Here is a 20,310-nt window from a genome sequence, read left to right as displayed (position 1 = left end):
AAAGGTCCTCGAAATGGTCTTATCGCACGATAACTAGTAGCGATGAGTCGATCTCGAACAATTTGTGTTAAAAGGCTCATGTATGCCCACCACTCTCTTTTTAGGATTGTATTGTATGCAATGGGTTTCTTTCTGACCAAGCTTCATTATGCTTGATTTCCCCTAGCAGATGGCATAGGGGGTCTTTTTGATCTTTGACAGTCTTTAACATCGTGTATTGCCTGATTTTTATTCTCAAAACGACTAATAGTGGAATGGTGATGACCAATAAAACGTGTGGTTGTCACAGCGACATTTCTGCTTCTCTCATGCTGATAATCTGCCATCTTGCTGCAGTTAAGAGTTGTGGAGAACCCATTTCAAGGTGCCAATCACATAACTTTATAAACTTGGTTCTTTAAAGTTTTGAAAACAATGAGGATAAAACCACTTGTTTTGCTGTTTACGGGTACAGTAGCTGCATGTGTAGATAATAACTTATAGAGTCGATAATTATTTATCAAACTCAGGTGATATTTAAATGAATAAATGTTTAACTAGTTCTATTTTAACAAATCATATCACAAAACAATAAAGAGTGTTTTTTTTTAAATTTCAATTTCAATTTAGTGTTGCAATACTTTTTTCCATGTGTATAGTACAAAGCAGGGTTCATGACCATAAACCACATTTACATGTAATTGAAGTAACAACGAACATCAGTAAACGTGGATATTTTTCTTGAGTGTTACCATTGCCATTAATTTTCCACATACGTTCTAAATAAAAACTTCTTAATGGTAAAATTATCCTCGACGCAATGTAAAGAGTTTGTTGACCGGTCACAATATAAAAAGTCGCTCTTTATTGGTTTATATGCATGAAAGCTTAAAGTCAACGTTATTCTGCAATTCGTTTGAAGTACCTTTTTCTACATCTGAAGCATCACTTGTTTTGTTATAAATTAAGCCGTTGGTTTTCTCAATAAAATTGCTTCATATTATTCATGTCGGGGCCTGTTCTGCTCTTTACACAAGTATTTCCTATTCCAAACTAAAAGAAAAATTGAAAGAGTTGGTATTGCTTTGTTTCGTAAAAAAAAGAATGGGCAACGTAGATACAAGTATCTGTCTTATGGAGGGATAAATGATACTTTGCAAAGATTTACTAACAAAAAATTCTCTAAAACTGTTATTATCAAGATGCTTGATTAATTGATTGACAACATTTTCTACTTTTAGAGGAGTTTTTTTTTTACAACAGACTGTTGGCATTCCAATAGGAACCAATTGTGCTCCTCTCCATACCGACTTGTTCCTTTACTATTTGACACTGAATTCATACAAGAACTTCTTAGGAAGAAAGATAAGAAGTTATTAATATCCTTTAACTTTACTTCTCGCTATATAGATGATGTTCTCTCATTAAATGACTCAATATTTGTTGACTAAGTTGATCTCATCGAACTACAGATAAAGGATACAACAGATACAGTTAAGTCTACCTTATATCTTGATCTACATCTAGAAATTGACAATGAGGGTCGGTTGAAAACAAAACTTTACGACAAAAGAGCTGATTTCAACTTCCCAATTGTGAATTTTCCATTTCTATGTAGAAACCTTCCAGCAGCGCCTGCATACGGAGTATTATGTATCTCCTAATTGATACGATATTCCCGGACTTGTATTTTTCTTTCTTGATAGTAGAGGGTGCTGCTCACAAGGAAGCTATTGAACCAAGAGTTCCAAATGGTGAAGTTGAGATCATCCCTTTGTAGATTTTACGGACGCCATAACGAGTTGGTTGACCGTTATGGAATAACCGTTTCACAGATGATATCAGATATGTTCCTTATATCGTAACTAAAATCCTCTTCCCTTTTCGCAAATGTGACCTACAGAATTAGACTATTTATCGCGACGGTGTCACATGTGAAGCAGGATCTGCTTACCCTTTCGGGGCACCTGAGATCACCCCCAGTTTTTGGTGAGGTTCGTGTTGCATAGTCTTTAATTTTCTATGTTGTTTCTTGTGTACTATTGTTTGTCTGTTTGTCTTTATCCTCTAAAGCCATGGCGTTGTCAGTTTCTTTTGATCTATGAGTTTGACTGTCCCTCTGCTATCATTCGATCTTTTTATTATCAACCATACGGCATGGGTTTCCTCATTGTTGGAGGTTGCCTATATTTTCTTTAAGTTAAATCAACTTTGTTTGAACTTCACTGGATAGCTGTCTCATACGCAACCAAATCTTCTTATTTCATATTGAAAATGTTTTCGGTTTTTAAAGAAATTGAATATTAAAACTTATAATGCTTATACTGCCAGTGCCATGAAATCTGTTGTAAAGATCAAACAAAAGATATGTCTAACCTGATCACAGTCAATACATGAATGATAGATATATATGAAACTTTTGGATTTATATTAATTACAAATTGATTTTAACGAATATATAAATATTTTATTCAAGGTAACCATGACAATAACAAAAACAAGAAACAATGACAAATGTTATAAATATAATAAGTAAAGTAGTTCTAGGACGGCATTCTTAAGACTGTCAAGGTCGATTGATTAGAAAAAAGAGAAGAAGGTATATCACATGAAAATGCAAAAGCAATACTAAAGGTCAGGTCAGGTGTCCGTATAATATTGAAAAAATAATTACCTTATTATGGAGGTCCCACGGATCCCCCTCTCCCAAATGTAAGACATTAATTATTTGTTTTATTAACAGTAGAACAGCATAGCAATCGAGCAAATAAAAAATCAACAATTGATGAGTATTGTAAATTACATGTAACAAATACATATATTGGAATTTTTAACAAGTGATAACAAATATTACAAAAATAATGCAATAAAACACTGTTAAAAGTGAAACTTGTAAGTCCCTTTCATTTCTACGTTTATATCTTATCTGTTATGGTTTTGAAATATACTTTACTTACAAGTTTTAACAACACAAATGCTATTAGGAAGTCATTTTAGTAAACTTCTCAATACTAGATTAAGAATATATAATATTCCATCTCAAAAATTGTATCAACAAAGATAAACAATTTAATCAAATTTGATTTTCGTTAAAATAAAATAAGTTGACTGATAAGGTGATAATGCTAAATATCTATTCGTGAAATGTAAAAATAACGAGAAGTACAAAAATGTATAAATGGTTTATGGCATCTATTTTAATGACGTGAGACGTAAAAACTAGATGTATACCGTTTCCAGTACTCTTGCACAACAGACAATGATGATGCAAATACATGTAAGAATACATTAAAGTATAGAAGTGAAATTTACCTTCAAATTTTCTGGCTGGTGAATCTTCAAGTTGGATTATATTATCACCCACCCGGACGCTTTTTTTAAAGTAAATCTTCAAAAGCAGCTATCTGCATAACTATTGTATGCTCTTCAATGTCCAACATTTACAGTTGTAACGAATCTAATTTATTCGGATATCAATTTTAAACTTTGAAACTTTTTAAAAATATTATTATTACAGTAAATTCATTGCAATATTAGTATCAATTAGCACAATCACTGGTGAAGCAGAAATTTTAAAAGCATGTTACATCAGAAAACCATGGTCTACCAAATTCAAATCTGGAAATTTAATAATTTTTTTTGTTTACATTAAACACATAAACCATTGTTGAAAATATGAGTAATGCCTAGATAAATGATCGATGTTAGTTGAGATTTAATACCTGACATAATTATGTCCAAATAAAAAGACGACGGAAAATAGTTGACATTTGCTCACCTTACTACCCTCTTTAACATGTGAAGAAAAACGCAGAGGGTATCGAAGAACAAGTCATGTATCACAGATAAAAACAGCTTGTGATTGTCATTTTGAGTAACCAGTAAAACAAACTAGGCAATGATTGGATAATCATCAATTCATTTTAAAGCACTATGGTGAAAGCACCTTTAAATATAATCTTACTGAAGTCAAAATGTTCTCAAAACTACGTGTCAGATGCTGGATGTTCGACGTCGGGCATTTCATCGTGTATTCGAACACGTTGTCCTGTTTCCGAACTTAAGAAACTAACACTATGAAACTTTTCTTTAAGTTGACTTGGTCGATTCTGAAAAATAATAATAGGCTAAAATAAATGTATATTGCTGAAAAAAGTCATATAACAAAAGTACCAAACTCTGAGGAAAATTCATAACGGAAAGTCCGTAGTCAAATGGCAAAATCAAAAGCACATCAAACGAATAGATAATAATCGTGAAAAAGAAACGGTGTAACATTTATAATTATCATATACCATAGCTCTCCTAAATCAAAACTTTTGCATAGTTTGCTTAATGCATCACATTTGTAAATTTGATATATATTTATTTGATTTAAACCACAGATATCGCGGAACGGATCTGTCGCAATTTGTTAGCGCCTCATTTCAATTAGGTTATGACAAAATCCGAGAATTCACCAATCTATATGGTGTCTCGATTTAATTCAAGTATAACGTTGAGTATTACAAATTTATGATTTGAATTTAATATTTCTCTAGTAGGCTACTTTGTGAATCAGATGACAGAGAAACACCTGACAAAATAATTTTGAGCTATTAAAGGCTCAAACAAGACAAAGTGTAAACCAATTCGAACAAGTCTTAGAAATCAACGGCTTGATTTGTGAACAAAACAGTAAAAAAGTTTGTGAGCACACAGCCCTACCATAACTTGAGAACGTTATATATCAGTTCAACATGAAAACAAAGTGTAAAAAAAGGGCAATACCTATAAACGTGAGACATCAAGCGTAATTTGTTAGTTCAGAGGGTAACTTTTGAAACCACTCCAACATTTTCAAATCTACTTTGATAATACATCAACTTATTTGTAAGTATTGTCTCCTTAACATTACTTCAGTTTTATTGATGAATGAAAATGTACGGCGTATAATGCATATCAAGAAAAGTTTAGTCCTATGGATGTTTAATCAAATAAATTATAAAAATGCGAAGGTATAGTATGATTTTATATTATGATACAACCATCCAGCAAAGACACACCATGATGAAGTAAATTATGTACCTTTATGAGAAATTGTCCTGATTTGGAAGTTGGATTTGCTCGTGCGTAAAATACCCATCCAATAATAAACACAACTATAAGAACAACAGCTGCTACCATGGGTACAACTATTAATGCAGTCTTCTTGGCTCCTAAACACAATTATAAACCATTAGAGTGTTATATATGTTAATAATTTCAATATCTAGGTTGACGGTAGACAGTTTAACCAAGATCCATTTACTTCGAATATATAATATATTATGAGTTAAACTAAAAAAAAAATGATGAAAACGTATACTGGAAATATGTTATGAATATTGTTTAGTAAGCCGTAGGATAAAAATAGGTCATAATTGCTCAAATTTTTTTTTATTCCAGAAGATATTTCTTTGTTAAAAATTCAGAAACTTTAAACTAATTGCGGACAAGTGACTTACCGTCTCTTTCACCAGATTTAGAACTCTTGATACTGTCCTGTAAAATAATAAATATTGATTTAACGCTTTTGGTCATTCCATTTATGAGTGTTACTTCACTCTTCCAAAGCCTCTATCATGTAAAAATAAATCAGCAAATGTTGGACACAGTAAATATTATTTGGTTAGATTTTGCTGTAAATTCTATTGATGACAGGTTAATTGTTGAATGCCTCGTATGGTAAACGTGTCATAATCTCTGAACGTCAGACACTTCTGCAGTAATTTGTGAGTGGGCATTATTAAAAATATCATAATTTTCAATGACATTCCGAAGTGAACTTCTTTTATTCTGGTCCACTCACTTTGAAATGTTAAAATATTAGACGATGATAATCAATATGTGCTACGTCTGAATTAGCGTGCAATATTTGTCACTGGACATTCAGCTAATAATTATTCCTCAGTGAAATTTGGTTTACTGTAAATATGCTATTGAATATTATTGGGTTCCGTACTTGGCACAACTTTTGGAATTTTGTATCCTCAATGCTCTACATGTTTGTGCTTGTTTGGCTTGATAAGTATTTTGATATGAGCGACACTGTTGAGTCTTATGTAGACGAAACGCGCGTCTGGCGTACTAAATTATAATCCTGGTACCTTTGATAATTATATTGACCATCTTTTCCAGATTTAATTACCACAAATGATAAATATGTGAATAAATTAGAAACATCATATGCCTTTGAAAAAAGTATTACTTTGATTTTGAACACAGTGTTCTAAACGTCCAGTAGAAAGTAACTGTATGTCATATACATGTATGTTCAGGAAGAGAACAATGTATAAATTAGTTTATACGGAAAGTTTCGCAAAGTATATCGTCAGATATGAAGGCTTTGAATTCAACTGCCAATGGTTAATAAAGAATTGAATGCGTCAGATTCTAAGAGTTGTTTCAGTGGTATGTAACCTGCAAACTGGGTGTGGCTGTGTGTATATTATAAATCCCGTTGTTTTGAACTGAAACTACTTTTAAGCAAAGCTGGTTGCGATATTTTTAAAATTTACAATCTACCAATAACTTCTTTAACATATTTGAATAAACAACAATGTTTCCAAAGTACACGGGTGCCCCTTTCACACTATCATTTTCTATGTTCAGTGGACCGTAAAATTGGGGTAAAATTTCTAATTTGACATTAAAATTAGAAAGATTATATCATAGGGAACATGTATTCTAAGTTTCAAGTTGATTGGACTTCATCAAAAACTACCTCGACCAAAAACTTTAACTTGAATCGAGACAGACGGACGAACGGACGCATAGACCAGAAAACTTATTGACCATAAATGGGGCATAAATTCACGTTACACTCTATCTTATACATAAAAATCCCAAGTACAAATTTTACAATACATTGAGTAACATCTACATAAAATAAAATAAAATATTGAACTTATCATAGAATAAAATAAATATACCTTGTCATCTGAGGTAAAAACAAATCCCGGTGAATCATCGTCTGAAACAGAACCTGATGGTGGTGATCCGGTCGACGCAAAACAAGAACTGTTATCTGTTATGGCCTGTAGTGTAAAGCATGATACAAATATATTATGTTAAAAGGAGTAAGAATGTTTTACTTTGAATCAAAACAGGAATTTAAATTAGATGTTCTGTCTTTTTAGTGGTTTTCTTCTTGAAATAAATTTGTAGCTATTTTTCCTGTCTTCCTCTCAATTCAAAGTATTTTTTAACCAAAGGCATTAATAAAAAGGCGAAGACTATTACAAATCCTCCTCTGTTGAAGATAGATTGAATTAATTCGTAGAACATTCGTCATTGCAGTGAGTAAGGGGAGGCAATCCCCCTTTCTCTCAAACACTGAATCAGAATGTCATGTTTCACAATTTATTTCAAAATAAGCATATAAATACTTGTGCATATTTTATAGGGAGATTTATATCTTATCCTGTCATTTGTATTCCAAATTCTAAATCTGCATAGTATGCATGACTTAGTCGCAATTGCTGATCTATATTTTCAAAGGTCCGATAGGAACATATTATAATTAAAATTTCCTCATTTTATCTTGCAAAGAATCATTCTTTTTTTTTAAATAGACCACCAATGGTATATTTTTCGTACCCATAGCTGATTATAATATGAGAACCACAATCTAACTTTTCAGAATTCCTCAGACGTAAATGATTTTTTTCAAAGTTTCTAAACTAACAAGACTTACGCTTGATTCACATTTTTTGTTCAACCATTCTTGTCTGTGCCTATCAAGACTATCTGAACATCTGGACACACTCGGACACCATGCACACTCAAAATCTATTTTCAGAGTTGTACACTCCTCGCATGTAGTTGCTAGGTTACATGCTAGAAATGGAATTGAATGAACATTTCAAGGTTCTATTATTGACGTTTATGAAATCAAAATTTAATATGCATCCTAATACAAATATATGTCCTTGTATTGATCAATCTTTTTTATACATCTAGCCTTACAAAAGTATGGTGTTTATGGAATGAAGTATTATTCCAGCAATATTTTTTACAGACCAAACAAATTACGGTATTCACCTAAAAAAATAACCAAACCTTTAAACAGACTTATAAAGAAGGAATATATTTACGATACTGCTGTAAGGTCACTAAAGATGGGATGCTTTGGCTTTAATATTAATTTAATATTAATTAATATTAAAAATTATATGGTCTTTGCATCGAAAATAATCACATTTATTTAAGATGTTTTAAACAAGTATTTGGCATGACACGGCAAGTATTTGGCATGACACGGGTTATGTTCTTCTCATATATTTTATGATGACATGACACTCAACCCCTAACGGGAGGGAATGTACCTGATGTTCATATGATGAAAACATAATCTTTCTATCAAGTCTGGAGCTGGCATGTCAGTAAATGCTAGTAGTCCTTTGTTAATTTATGTATAATTGTCATTTTGATTAGTTTCTTTTGTAACCTGTTATGACACTGGATCCGGACTTCTTTTAAACTGAGTTTTACTGTGCGTATTGCTGTGTGTTTGTTTTCCTTCAATGGCTAGATATATGGGGTGGATTAAGATCTAACAAAACATGTTTAACCCCGCCGCATTTTTGCGCCTATCACAATTCAGGGGCCTCTGACCTTTGTTAGTCTAGCATGATTTTAAATTTTAGCTCATTTATATATTTCTGAGTTTAGTATAACGTCCATAATCACTGAACTAAAAACATTTTTGTTTAGAGGCCAGCTGAAGCACGCCTTTCGACGCAGGTCTTTCTCGCTGTGTTGAAAACCCATGTATGGCCTTCGGCTGGTATCTGCTCTTTGGTCGGGTTGTTGTCTTCTTGACACACTCCCCATTTACATTCTCTAAAGTCTATGGTCTAATGTGACTAATGTACATAGTATGATGCAAATGATAAGATTCAATTCATAACACTTTTTAAAACATGGAAAAAATGAACCATATACAAAGGATGTGGTCAGATTTTCTCTACGGAAATGAGATGTGCAATCATTATAACATATACAACTGCACAACAAACATCATGAAAAAGATGAGAAAGAAAACATATATATAGTGGCAATCAGCAAATCATAATTAGAAGACAAAACCAACATTACCTGGGGACAACTACAAAAACGACAAAAAGACAACTAGCTGTTCACATAACCCTAAAGAAAACATTGACTAACTGTAAGATATTCTACACATGCCGCCACAGTGAACAGCACGTGTAAGTCTTGTAACCAGGAATTCATACAGAAGTCAGACTTAGAGATTATAATAAACAGAATACCATAAAGAGAACAGCCAAAACCAGTAAAGGTTCATAGCTATACTTAGTAGGTCCCCTTGAAGACCTTTCCCTATATTTCCCTAATTAGATTTTTATATGATTTTGTAAATTTTCCCGTAAAGCAACCCACTATAGGGTTTAATATTTAGAAGAAGGTGTAATTGGATCATTTTGTTTTTATTTTCCTTTATTTTCCTTTGTTATTTTGAAAAAAATACCGTATAGCGGGTTATTTTCGCGGGTTGTAAATTTTCGCTTATTTTCACGGATAGAACAAAATCGCCAAAATAAATTCTGGCAAATTAAAAATGTACATACAAAGGTATTGATAAAAGTTTTGAATCCGCCAAAAGATTACCGTCAATATATTCCGTATACCTTATTCAATGAAAATCGCGAAATTTTACACCCGCGAAAATAACCCGCTATACGGTATGCTCCATCCCTAACTTGCTTATCAGGTTTCCTTATGTGATAAAGTTACATATATGATAATGATGTTTTTATTTTAAGATACGGCAATACATGTTGACTTTATTAGGTTTCTTATAAAGTAGTAAACTTGTTATACCTTAACACAATAATTCGGTGAGAATGGTATAAAATTGTATTAAAATGAGAAAAAAACAAACATAAAAAAACCAAAACAAAAGACTCTTGTCATGATATTTATTTGTCTGTGAGGAATTTAAGCATTAGATGAAAGACTGCTGACCTTTCATGACTACTGCAATAAAACAGTCTTCATCTTATAATTATGTGTTTTTGTTATCATTGCTTTCCCAGAAATAAACATTTCAATTGGTAGAAAAATAACAATAAAAAAACGATATTGGGTTTACAGAGATCATATGAAGTTCAGTGTTAAGGGCATTACCAAGGAATCATTGAATTTCCTTTCACTCTCCATATATAGAAACTATAAACATATCGTTTAGATAAACACATTTTATTACTTACTTGGTACAGGATCCAAAATTATCACTTTATTATCTTCCAAGCTCGTCAAATTGAATTCAACAGAATGGTATTTAACTATATATCTAATGAATCCTAAAAACAAATAGATATCTTCTCTAAACGTTTAGATTTAACAAAAATCTAGTTTTCATTTTGTAATCAAATAAAGAGTTACACGCGTTGTCGCGCAAAGCATACCCCCATTTGTGTTTCAAAGTATTGGAAAACAGGAAGTAAGAGACAACAAGTGATTTCGTCTTCACTCTCAAGCTGCATACCAGATGCGATGTCATTCTGTTTGATGTGTGACGAAAACATTGAGTTATTCAATATATTGAACACATTGTTACAACTCGTTACAACATATCAGTGCTCAGCTTCTGACAAAAGCATAAAGCAATCCATAAGGTTGTTTTTTTTTTGGTTATATATCTTTACTCCCATTAAGCCATTTTTTACAGTGTCTGAGAAAATAGGCAAATATTTTTTAACGGAATGACTGTCTGTCAACGAAGGTTTATCATGTAAATATCTCAAATAAAACGAAACGAAAATCCCTTTAGAACCCAAATCATTCTATACTGTAAGCAATTCGTCGTAGTTGTTGTTTGTTTAAAATTTAGAAGGTTAAATTTAAAAAACGACATATATTTCTGTAGGCATGGAGTTTTGTTAATATTACGCTAAATAATAAGCAACTCTATTTCTGTTTGAAAACTGTCGATTGTCTCCACAGTAAATATATTAAAAATAAAACACAAACAAAAAACACTTACCGAAAAAACTGTCAACATCATAATAAAAAGCGTCAGACAGTCCGATCTTAACAGGCCAGTTTTCTGCCGAGATATTAGTATCGGGAATCTAAACAGTAAAATGGTATCAATTTAGAAAAAAAAAATATCATCTAATTTGTGACTTTTGTTAATTGCTTTCTACTTGTTGTCGTTCGGTGTTAAATGAAAATGATAAAATAACAACACGTTACGGGATCATACAAGTCATGTAAAATATATTTAATCTACAAAAATGACATTAGATTTCTTGTCCTTCTAAATAATATCAGTATAACGATGTCAAATTTATGCAGTTATTGTATTGATTGTATTGTATTTCTATATGGGAAACAGCTAATCGCTTATTAATCATACAACAAAAATAAATTATAAACTGTACGACAAGCAGAACCAAAAATCAAGGGAGAATCAAGATAAATAAGTTTAAAAGAGACAGGCAAAGTTTTGACGAAAGAAACGACGAAAAGACGAGCAACCTTAAAAAAAGTACATACATTCCAAAGATTGAAGACACGTCACAGGGGTGATATTAGGTACTCCGTGGTGAAGATAAAATACCAAGCGCTACACGTAGCTTCCGTGATGTTGCTTATTTTAAATACAAAGTTTCTATGTATACCTTTACTTGTATATCTTGTTCACATAATATATCTTAAGGAACCTTGATAATTTAAGTAATGTTTTTAACATGTCTTTGGAGTTAAAGTCTTTTCAAAGTATAATGTAGTATAGGCATTCGAGGAAGAGCAAAACTTTACATTCATTATAAACCGATGGCAATTTAACCTTTCTTATAAAACTAACAAGTAAGATCTGATATGTACATTCATTATATAAACCGATGGCAATTTAATCTTTGTTATAAAACTAACAACTTGTCGTTTGGGAAAAAAATAATTTGTGTTTAACTAAATTTACAGCCATTTTATGTATGAATTGGTTTGAGAATTAACATTTGTATATATGATGAACGTTGATTGTTTTTTCCGACGTAGTCGGTATAGTTTCGGTTTGTGCACTTTGAACTTAAGTACGCTTCACTATGGCAACAGACTACGCATGCTCGAAAATCCTTTCTGTGATTGGACAAAATGCTGTCATAGTGGGCGATTTGGTTGTTTTTGAAAAAACGTCTCAAAAATTATATCGTGATGGAAAGCAAGTGAAAAACTATAAATATTTGAACTAGATCTTACAATCTTACAGAGATTTATATTTTTATTAAAATAATTGTTTCTCCAATAGCTCTTTGCATCCATGACAGCTGTTTATTCGGGACAATTATATAATTTTTAATGTAAACTTTTAGAACGCACATACGCATGTGAGATTTCCGCGGGATTTTTGTGAATGTAAACAGAAAGATACTACTTTTACTACCAATAGTTTCTAGCTTTGGTAACCATGAATTAAGTTTAGGATAAACAGTAGTAAATTAATGTATATTTGTTTCTTTTTATTTGCACTAGATTTTTTGACAAATAAATTTTTTAGGTGTCATCACAATATTCTTATATATTATTGCCTTAATATAACCAGACTTAGTAAAGAATTTCTTGTAGTTACATTAAGATGGAGATTTTATTAAAGAGGTCCTGCATCATTAAGTCATCGTTCTTCTGAAGGTTATCGAAATAATAGTTTTAAACATATACTCAAATTTAAATACGTCGGATATCTTTTTTAAAGATAGTTCTTGTTTTTATTATTCGTGTTGCATCCAATTCTGTTCAGCACACGATTACTATTGTAATACTCACTGATTTGTAAACGAACATTATTGTACCATTTTGAAAAAGTGTTACTTGAAACGTGTAGTTCCCTTCTGCAAAAAATAAAAGGATAAATATATAAAAATATATATCTGAGATAAATGGTCATTCTCGCTATATATATTTTATTCCTGGTGATAATTGTTTCTTGCTTGCTTAAAACCATTGGTACGACATACTTACATATCGTTTTGGTAGATTATTTGCATTTTTCGTATTGTTAAAATTGAGAAAGGAATTGGGGTATGTGTCAAAGCGACATCAACCCGACCATGGAGCAGACAACAGCTGAAGGCCACCAATGGGTCTTCAATGTAGCGAGAAACTCCCACACCCATAGGCGTCCTTCAGCTGGCCCCTTAAAAATATGTATACTAGTACAGTGATAATGGACGTCATACTAAACTCCGAATTTTACATAAGAAACTAAAATTAAAAATCATACAAGACTAACAAAAGCTAGAGTCTCCTGACTTGGGACAGGCGCAAAATTACGGCCGGGTTAAACATGTTTATGAGATCTCAACCCTCAGCCTATAACTCTAGCCAATATATAAAAGTAAACGCATAACAATATGCACATTAAAATTCAGTTCAAGAGAAGTCCGAGTCCGATGTCAGAAGATGTAACAAAAGAAAATAAATAAAATGACAATATTACATAAATAACAACAGACTACTAGCAGTTAACTGACATGCCAGCTCCAGACCTCAATTACACTGATTGAAAAATTACTAGTATGTCTTTATCATAAGAATATCAGGCATAATCCTTCTCGTGAGGGGTTAAGTATCATATTATCATAAAATATATGAAAAGAACATAACCAGTGTCATGCCAATTATTGTTTTTTTTTTAAAATAAATGTGTTTAGTTCCGATGCACATTAAGTTTCTGAGGTGAATACTGACACCTTGGTGCTTTATAAAGAATATTACCATACAAAATTGGATGTGAAATACCTGAACGTATAAGAAGTCTGCATGTTGAGCTATATTTACGAATGATGTCCTTATACCGATGATAAAATTTAGTAAATGTTTTGATTAGTTTGTGATACGGAAAACCCTGATGTTTATTTTTCAGTAATACATAAATTTCTCTAGTTAAAATCTACGAGCGAATCGTACACGTTGAGATATATAAACACTTTAACATACATCCATTATCTCACAGCATTGAGAGTCCGTTTGTAACTTTATGTATAATTCTGATTAATTGAGGATTTTTAGTTTGCCCCGAGTCCTACGACAAGTATCTCATGCATAATCGGAACGATAACTTAGTTTTGAAAAGAAAACGATCAGAAATAGCTATGAACCCCCCCCCCCTAGTGGCTACCCACTGCCTGCTTCTCAAATCGGTTCCCCATTTCCGATTTTTAGATGATATAATTAAGCTAAGGCTTCAACACCTTTACTTAAGTTAACGCTGCTCACCATTCCCATAAGATAATCATAATGGTTTCAGAGTTCGCAATTTTAATATAGTCAGCATCTTAGAGTTAGTAATGAGTCTTGTACAATCGAAAGGGATCCGACAAAAGAGGAATGCGCTATCCATTGGACAATAACGTAATTTACAAGACTCAATTCTTAAATATAAAAAAATGATATTAATTGCTGTCTTAAACAATATGTCCTCCGTTATGTGTACACGTATAGTTAAAGCACAAATTTTTAAAGAACAAATTAAAAAAAACGTCAAAATGTTTTTATATTCAATGTTTGCCTAGAAAAACCTGTAAAATAATCTTAATTTTCTTACTCTCTGTTTGGTCATTTAATTCGATGTCTCTCCATTCAATTACAAAACTGTTACCTGAAATTTGATAAAAAAAAAATATAGTTTGCATGAAGTTTATACATTTAATTATTTTCATTTTTTGTTTTCGTACGAGAGAAAGTTGTAACTTCAAGTTTAACTGTTTGGAGTAGATGTCCTTGTGAATTTCAATAGGAATTACTTGGTGTGAATTTTAAATTTTTAAAAAATGTTTGGAAGGCTCCTTAAAAAGTATTATGAATACACAAAATCGCTTTGTAAATACATGCTACTAATAGTAATCTAAATAATGTTCTTGTTCTATACAATTGAGTAATGATATCAATAATACAATAAGAGTAATTCAAATCATTTGATATCTTACACAAACTTACCGTTATCTTTGTACAATATTTCAGAATGATTTCCAATGGTATCAAAGTTTGCCATCAGGGGAGCGATGTAATGGGTGTATGCATAATCCAGTTGTCGATGTGTGAATGAACTCATGTACAAAAATCCTGGAAATAGTCAATGAACAATTAATACCCTATGCAATAAGTGAGAGATTGACCAATTTCCGCTAAATTTGTTTTAGTCTCAGAGCCAATGTTGTTACATGTGTAACCGTTCTGAAGATTGAGTACTGAAGAGTCTACCATTATTGATCCTATCATACTTAAAATATGTTTTAATAACTAATTAATTTCCATAAAATTAAAATGTCATTCAATTGTATATATTGCTGCTGTTTATCTATTAAACTTCGTCACTGTGTCTCAAAGAATTGTTGCAAACGGCTTAACATTGACACGAGGCATTGGACTTAAAAGTAAAATAACAACAACAGTAAAAGATGAAGTCCGAGAAAAATTCAAAACGGAAAGTCCATAATCAGATGGCAACACCAAATTTGAAGCTTCAACACATCCCGAATCTGACCTGGCGCCGTATTTATTTATCCCGCACAACCAAACGTACAAAATATTTTGGGAAGCGTTTTACTACCGGTCGGAAGAAGACACAAACGTTATCATATCTCTAATCACCAGTTCCCCTTGAGTTTTTTTAACATACAAGGAAAGATGCCAATTCAACAGGTAAAGTTAAATATACTAGTATGGTACAAACCTAATGGCGTAATTGCAAATTTCTGTATCATGTGACCGTAGAATGGAAATTCAAAAGATATTGTAACAAACTAAAAGAGAAACAAAAATGCATGACTTCAAATGTTTATGTTGTTCCTTTATTTTCCGCTTATAGCTGATGTGTTTCAATCGGGTGTATGCGTTTCCCTCAGTTTTAGTGTGTAACCCGGATTTATTTTTGTCTATCGATGTATGAGTTTCGAACAGCGGATTACTACTGTTGCCTTTAATTACTAGTTTGTATACCGGATTTGTTTATATCAATCGATTTATGACTTTTAAACACTGATATACTGCTGTTGCCTTTATTTACAAGAACATTGTATTACGGATAGCAAAGGTACAAAAAAATGAATGTATTAAGTGCCCTGGACACTCCTGAACTATAGGCCCCTGACTTGGGAAAGACAAATAAATTTACATGTAAAGAAAGTGCATGGATAATAGCGATTGCGAGCGACCTATCTTCCCTTTATACTGTAAGTTGTGTACATGTAAATGCATTTTGAAAGGTATATGAAAAATGACGAAATAAGGAATATTATACAGGTATACCGTTCATTTATAATGTTATTAAACTTATATGTAAAGAGATCCGAAATTCCATATACTACTGTTGATAAATGCTACATGTATCTAAGCTACACGACAAAAGAAAAGAAGATTTTTTCATGTTTCATTTCTTATACCATGACATGACATGTTGATCATTTTTATCCCTGTGAACGTCTTAGTCCATCTCTATGTTAAAGATATTGTAAATTATTCAGCTAGCAGATTTAATACCTGAACCATTGAGAATTTATTTACAAAAGGAATTCAATTTAATTCGTTTGATGTGATCAAACGTTAAAGGTCAAAGAAGGGTTAATAGACTAGATGTCCCCTAATAAATTCTTACCGAGTACACAAGATGTTTGTCATTTGATAAAGAATGTCTCGTATGTCCATGCAACTCATTCCAATAGGCCCCTTTCGGGTCGGAAAACATTCTCGACTTATAATAAGTATGGTGGTCTGTTGTCTGCAAAAAGGCTAGTTATCAATATGGTCAAGTACGTACAATAAAATTATTATTTTTAATAACTTTTTTGGAACTTTAGATTGGAAAAATGCATCAATCAAGTGAAAAAAAAACCCATTAAATAAGACCTTTTTCTTCTTTTTTTTCGGTGTAACCATTTTAAAGGTATATACTTTATCTTCACAGTGATTTTCATATCAATTCAAAATAGACATTAAAATCTCATTTAATTATGTGTACAAATCAATAATAATATCAAATCATTAAAATTTCATGTATGTAAAGAATACAACGAAAAGAAACTAATAAACATCAGATATGAATAAAACATGTTTTTTTTTAACTATTTCCTTCTGTAATCAGTGATTCTATAAATCTAATTCGCTATTGTTTTATTGTTATATTTTAATAGCAGATTTTAATGAATATGATATTTAGTCTCATGTGTCATGAACTAATTTACTCTTCCAAACAATAGCTGACTAAAGAGATTGAAAATTCATAAAACAAATCCTATGTTATTATAATTGCAAGTGATTTGTGAGCTTTTGAAGGCATCAATCATTGTGACGTTAAGAGATTGAACAGCACTAATCTTTGGTTTAAGTTTTTGCGTGTGAGTAAGGATTTCGTGCTTTAAATTAATACTCATTTTCCATCATATTTAATCGTTGAATATTTACAGTATAACTATTCTAAAATTACCGTTGTCGTATTTGATGGACCGTCTGTTTGACCAATTGGTATATTCTGTGTTGTAGTCTCTGGTGTAACTGTTGATGTTGCTGTTGAATTTGCGCTATCACTTTTTGTTGTCGAATAACTTTTTGTTGTTTCAAAACTTTTTGCTGTTTCAAATTTTGTTGTTGTCTCGTTACTATTTGTAATCTCATTATTATTTGTTGTCTCATAACTATTTGTTGTTGTGGCCACATCACTTCCAGTTGACGAGGTAATGTTGACGACACTGAGTGTTGAATTCGAACTGTCTGTGCTTTGCGTTGTATTTGAAATGTCTGTACTGTCTGTCGTATTTGGACCGGAAACGGCCCTTTTCACAAGCTTGTGTTCTCTGTACTTCACGTGTGTAATGTATTTTTCCTTCTTGTGCCTTACAGAATTGCAACAGGATACCACTGAAGAAAAACAAAACAAGTAAATTTATAAATATATTATTTTAAATCGAGACATGTGTGAAATCGCAACAAACATAGACTATATTTTAGAATGGACTTAGATCTATAAAGGTTACATTGGCATTTAAATTGTTCATCAGAGGAATTTTAAGTTTATTTTATTCAAACGTACGCCTAGTTCATTTCAAATACTTTCTCAATATTTCCCTATTTTCTTTCTATTGCACAATAATGATGGGGGTCAAATGGAAAATGTAAGAAGAAAAAACCAGTCATAAAATAACCCAACTTAAATCATTGAAACCAAATGTTGCTTATGTCACAATATTCAGATGATGGAATTGCAAGTACAACAAATGGATCGTATCCGTTACTGAGATCCGATATAACAAAATACTTAATCGCGTTCTGATGGCAACAGTAAATTTAGTAATGGGAGTTTTAAGTCGTAACCTAGAAGATAAATACAAGACATACAGATCCGAAATGCAATAATTCCGTATCGAAACTATCATGGGGAAAATAACTTAAAAAGCATTTGTCGTCATATTTTTAACGCATTGAATGACTAAACATTTTTTTCAATATTTCACAAATATATCGTTTATTTAAAGTTATTAACCAGAAAAGATATATAAATAAACTACTTTGTATTGTGTCGATTGTATAATGTCACCGGTAATGACAAGGAAGTATTCATGGTGTTACTCACGATATTCTTACCACGTATTAAAAAATATCTCGAGTCATATGAAAATCCACAGGAAGATTGAAATCACAATTTACATGTATCAAGGAAGTTAGACCGTATCAAACTAGTTTGACTATCATAAGTTTTCTTGTTACTACACTGCTAATTTATTTAGATACATTATAATAATAGCAACTCATACCTTACATGTTGTTAAAAGAATAAGAATAGAATAAGAAAATTTCATGTTTCAATTCAGGACCTTTGATGGGCAGCATGCCATTGACACAAACAAACATAATACTATTATTTTATATGCTTTTGACAGAGATTAATAATTGAAAGAACAAGATATCCTGGTTTCAAACTAAACTGACATTACGAAATACCAAGCTTCAGTAATCCATTTTAGCTGCATAAATTAAACACGTTCAATCAGCTTCCTCTGGGACAGGGGGAGTGGGGGGGGTGGTACATACATTCGTTATATAATTACTCCACGTCTGAATGAAAATACGCCTAAAATAATCAAACGTATCTGTATAAAAAGCTTTACTATCATTGATTTTATTATGAAAAATTCCAATACAGTTTATGGTTTTAATGGAGTAAAAAATGCAATTTTATGATTAACTGTCTATTTAATGACAGGAATCAATGTGATAATGAGATAATCTGCTTTGTTTCCATTTATGTACATCGATCACCAAGAAGTAAAATTCTTTGAAACAACGATGCTCCTCGTGATCCTCTGTATATACAAGACATCTACACCATATACAGTCAGCAAAAATTACCCCCTCCCCCCAAAAAAACCCAAACAAACAACAAAACAACAAAGAAAACAACCAACCACACAAACACACACACAACACTGGATAAGTTGTAAATGCATTTAATAATACGTCAAAAACTACATATATGATTAAAATAATAAAAATTTCTGTAATATAAAGCATTTTTATATAATATGCAAACAAGAATGTTTACTTACCTGTAAACAAAATAAACAACATCTGATATGCAGCTGATATATTCAGTTTGATGGTCTTCATTTTCTTCTTTGTTAATAGCTTGTGAATTTTATCAACTACGTAGATTAAGAAAGTATGATCACAATGTATCAATACATGTAACGGATTATGAAATTAATATGTCCTGGATAATTTATATTTTTACCTTGTTCTCAATAATGTGTATATTATAGTTCATCGATATTTTTACTGTATAGGTTCAATACACCCGACATTGAGATATTCAATAAGGTTTTATGTATGGTATGTATTTATGCATCACTAGATATTCCAATAATTAAAGTTACCTATATACAGACGTTTAATGTTAGTTTAAATGTTAGAAAATATATAAATAGATAGGATAGTATTGTTATCAAATCACGAAATAAACAAAAAAAATGCAACCAAATAGAGCATCAGAAGAGGTCTTTATAACAAAATCTGATATACGAAATTCATGTTCATGTGATTTTAGGACATTTGTGCCATACACACGAAATGTATTTGAATAAACGTAAACTTTGGGGTTAGTTTTAAACCGTAACACCAAAAGGCTATGACACAAAAACACGTTTAGAAAACAAGGTGCAATAGACAGTGCTGATACCTACGATACAGTTTTTAAAACCTGTAAAACGCAATGTAATTTCTTTAACATGTGAACATACAATACAGGTATACATAAGACGACTTCCGAAATGCTTTTGTTTGTAACGTTATAAG

General features: G+C 31.6%; 1 protein-coding gene across 1 annotated transcript; it reads right to left on the bottom strand.

Annotated features, from left to right (window-relative positions):
- Positions 1–2,431: 2,431 nt before the first annotated feature.
- LOC134687411 (plexin domain-containing protein 1-like) lies at positions 2,432–19,876 on the bottom strand. Its single transcript, XM_063547688.1, has 14 exons — positions 19,566–19,876; positions 17,450–17,880; positions 16,622–16,744; positions 15,701–15,770; positions 14,965–15,090; positions 14,573–14,626; positions 12,793–12,857; positions 11,012–11,099; positions 10,236–10,328; positions 7,697–7,839; positions 6,933–7,037; positions 5,466–5,502; positions 5,047–5,177; positions 2,432–4,088 (listed from the first exon to the last, which is right to left on the bottom strand). The coding sequence occupies exons 1-14, from the start codon at positions 19,624–19,626 to the stop codon at positions 3,966–3,968; spliced, it is 1,650 nt and encodes a 549-aa protein (XP_063403758.1). The 5' UTR covers positions 19,627–19,876; the 3' UTR covers positions 2,432–3,965.
- Between the last annotated feature and the right edge of the window lie 434 nt (positions 19,877–20,310).

Source organism: Mytilus trossulus, chromosome 1 (genome assembly GCF_036588685.1).
Source record: "Mytilus trossulus isolate FHL-02 chromosome 1, PNRI_Mtr1.1.1.hap1, whole genome shotgun sequence".
In the NCBI taxonomy this organism is placed as follows: Eukaryota; Metazoa; Mollusca; class Bivalvia; order Mytilida; family Mytilidae; genus Mytilus; species Mytilus trossulus.
The sequence above is the reverse complement of the archived record's forward strand: the minus strand, read 5'-3'. Positions and strand labels throughout refer to the sequence as shown.

What these genes read in the sequence shown, in the direction of transcription:
- LOC134687411 (XM_063547688.1), bottom strand. Translation starts at nt 19,626, where the DNA reads ATGAAGACCATCAAACTGAATATATCAGCTGCATATCAGATGTTGTTT. An exon ending in TAATGTTCGTTTACAAATCA is followed by an intron (nt 11,100 to 12,792) that starts GTGAGTATTACA and finishes TTTACTGTTTAG; the next exon opens with ATTCCCGATACTAATATCTC. An exon ending in CAGGACAATTTCTCATAAAG is followed by an intron (nt 4,089 to 5,046) that starts GTACATAATTTA and finishes ATTATTTTTCAG; the next exon opens with AATCGACCAAGTCAACTTAA.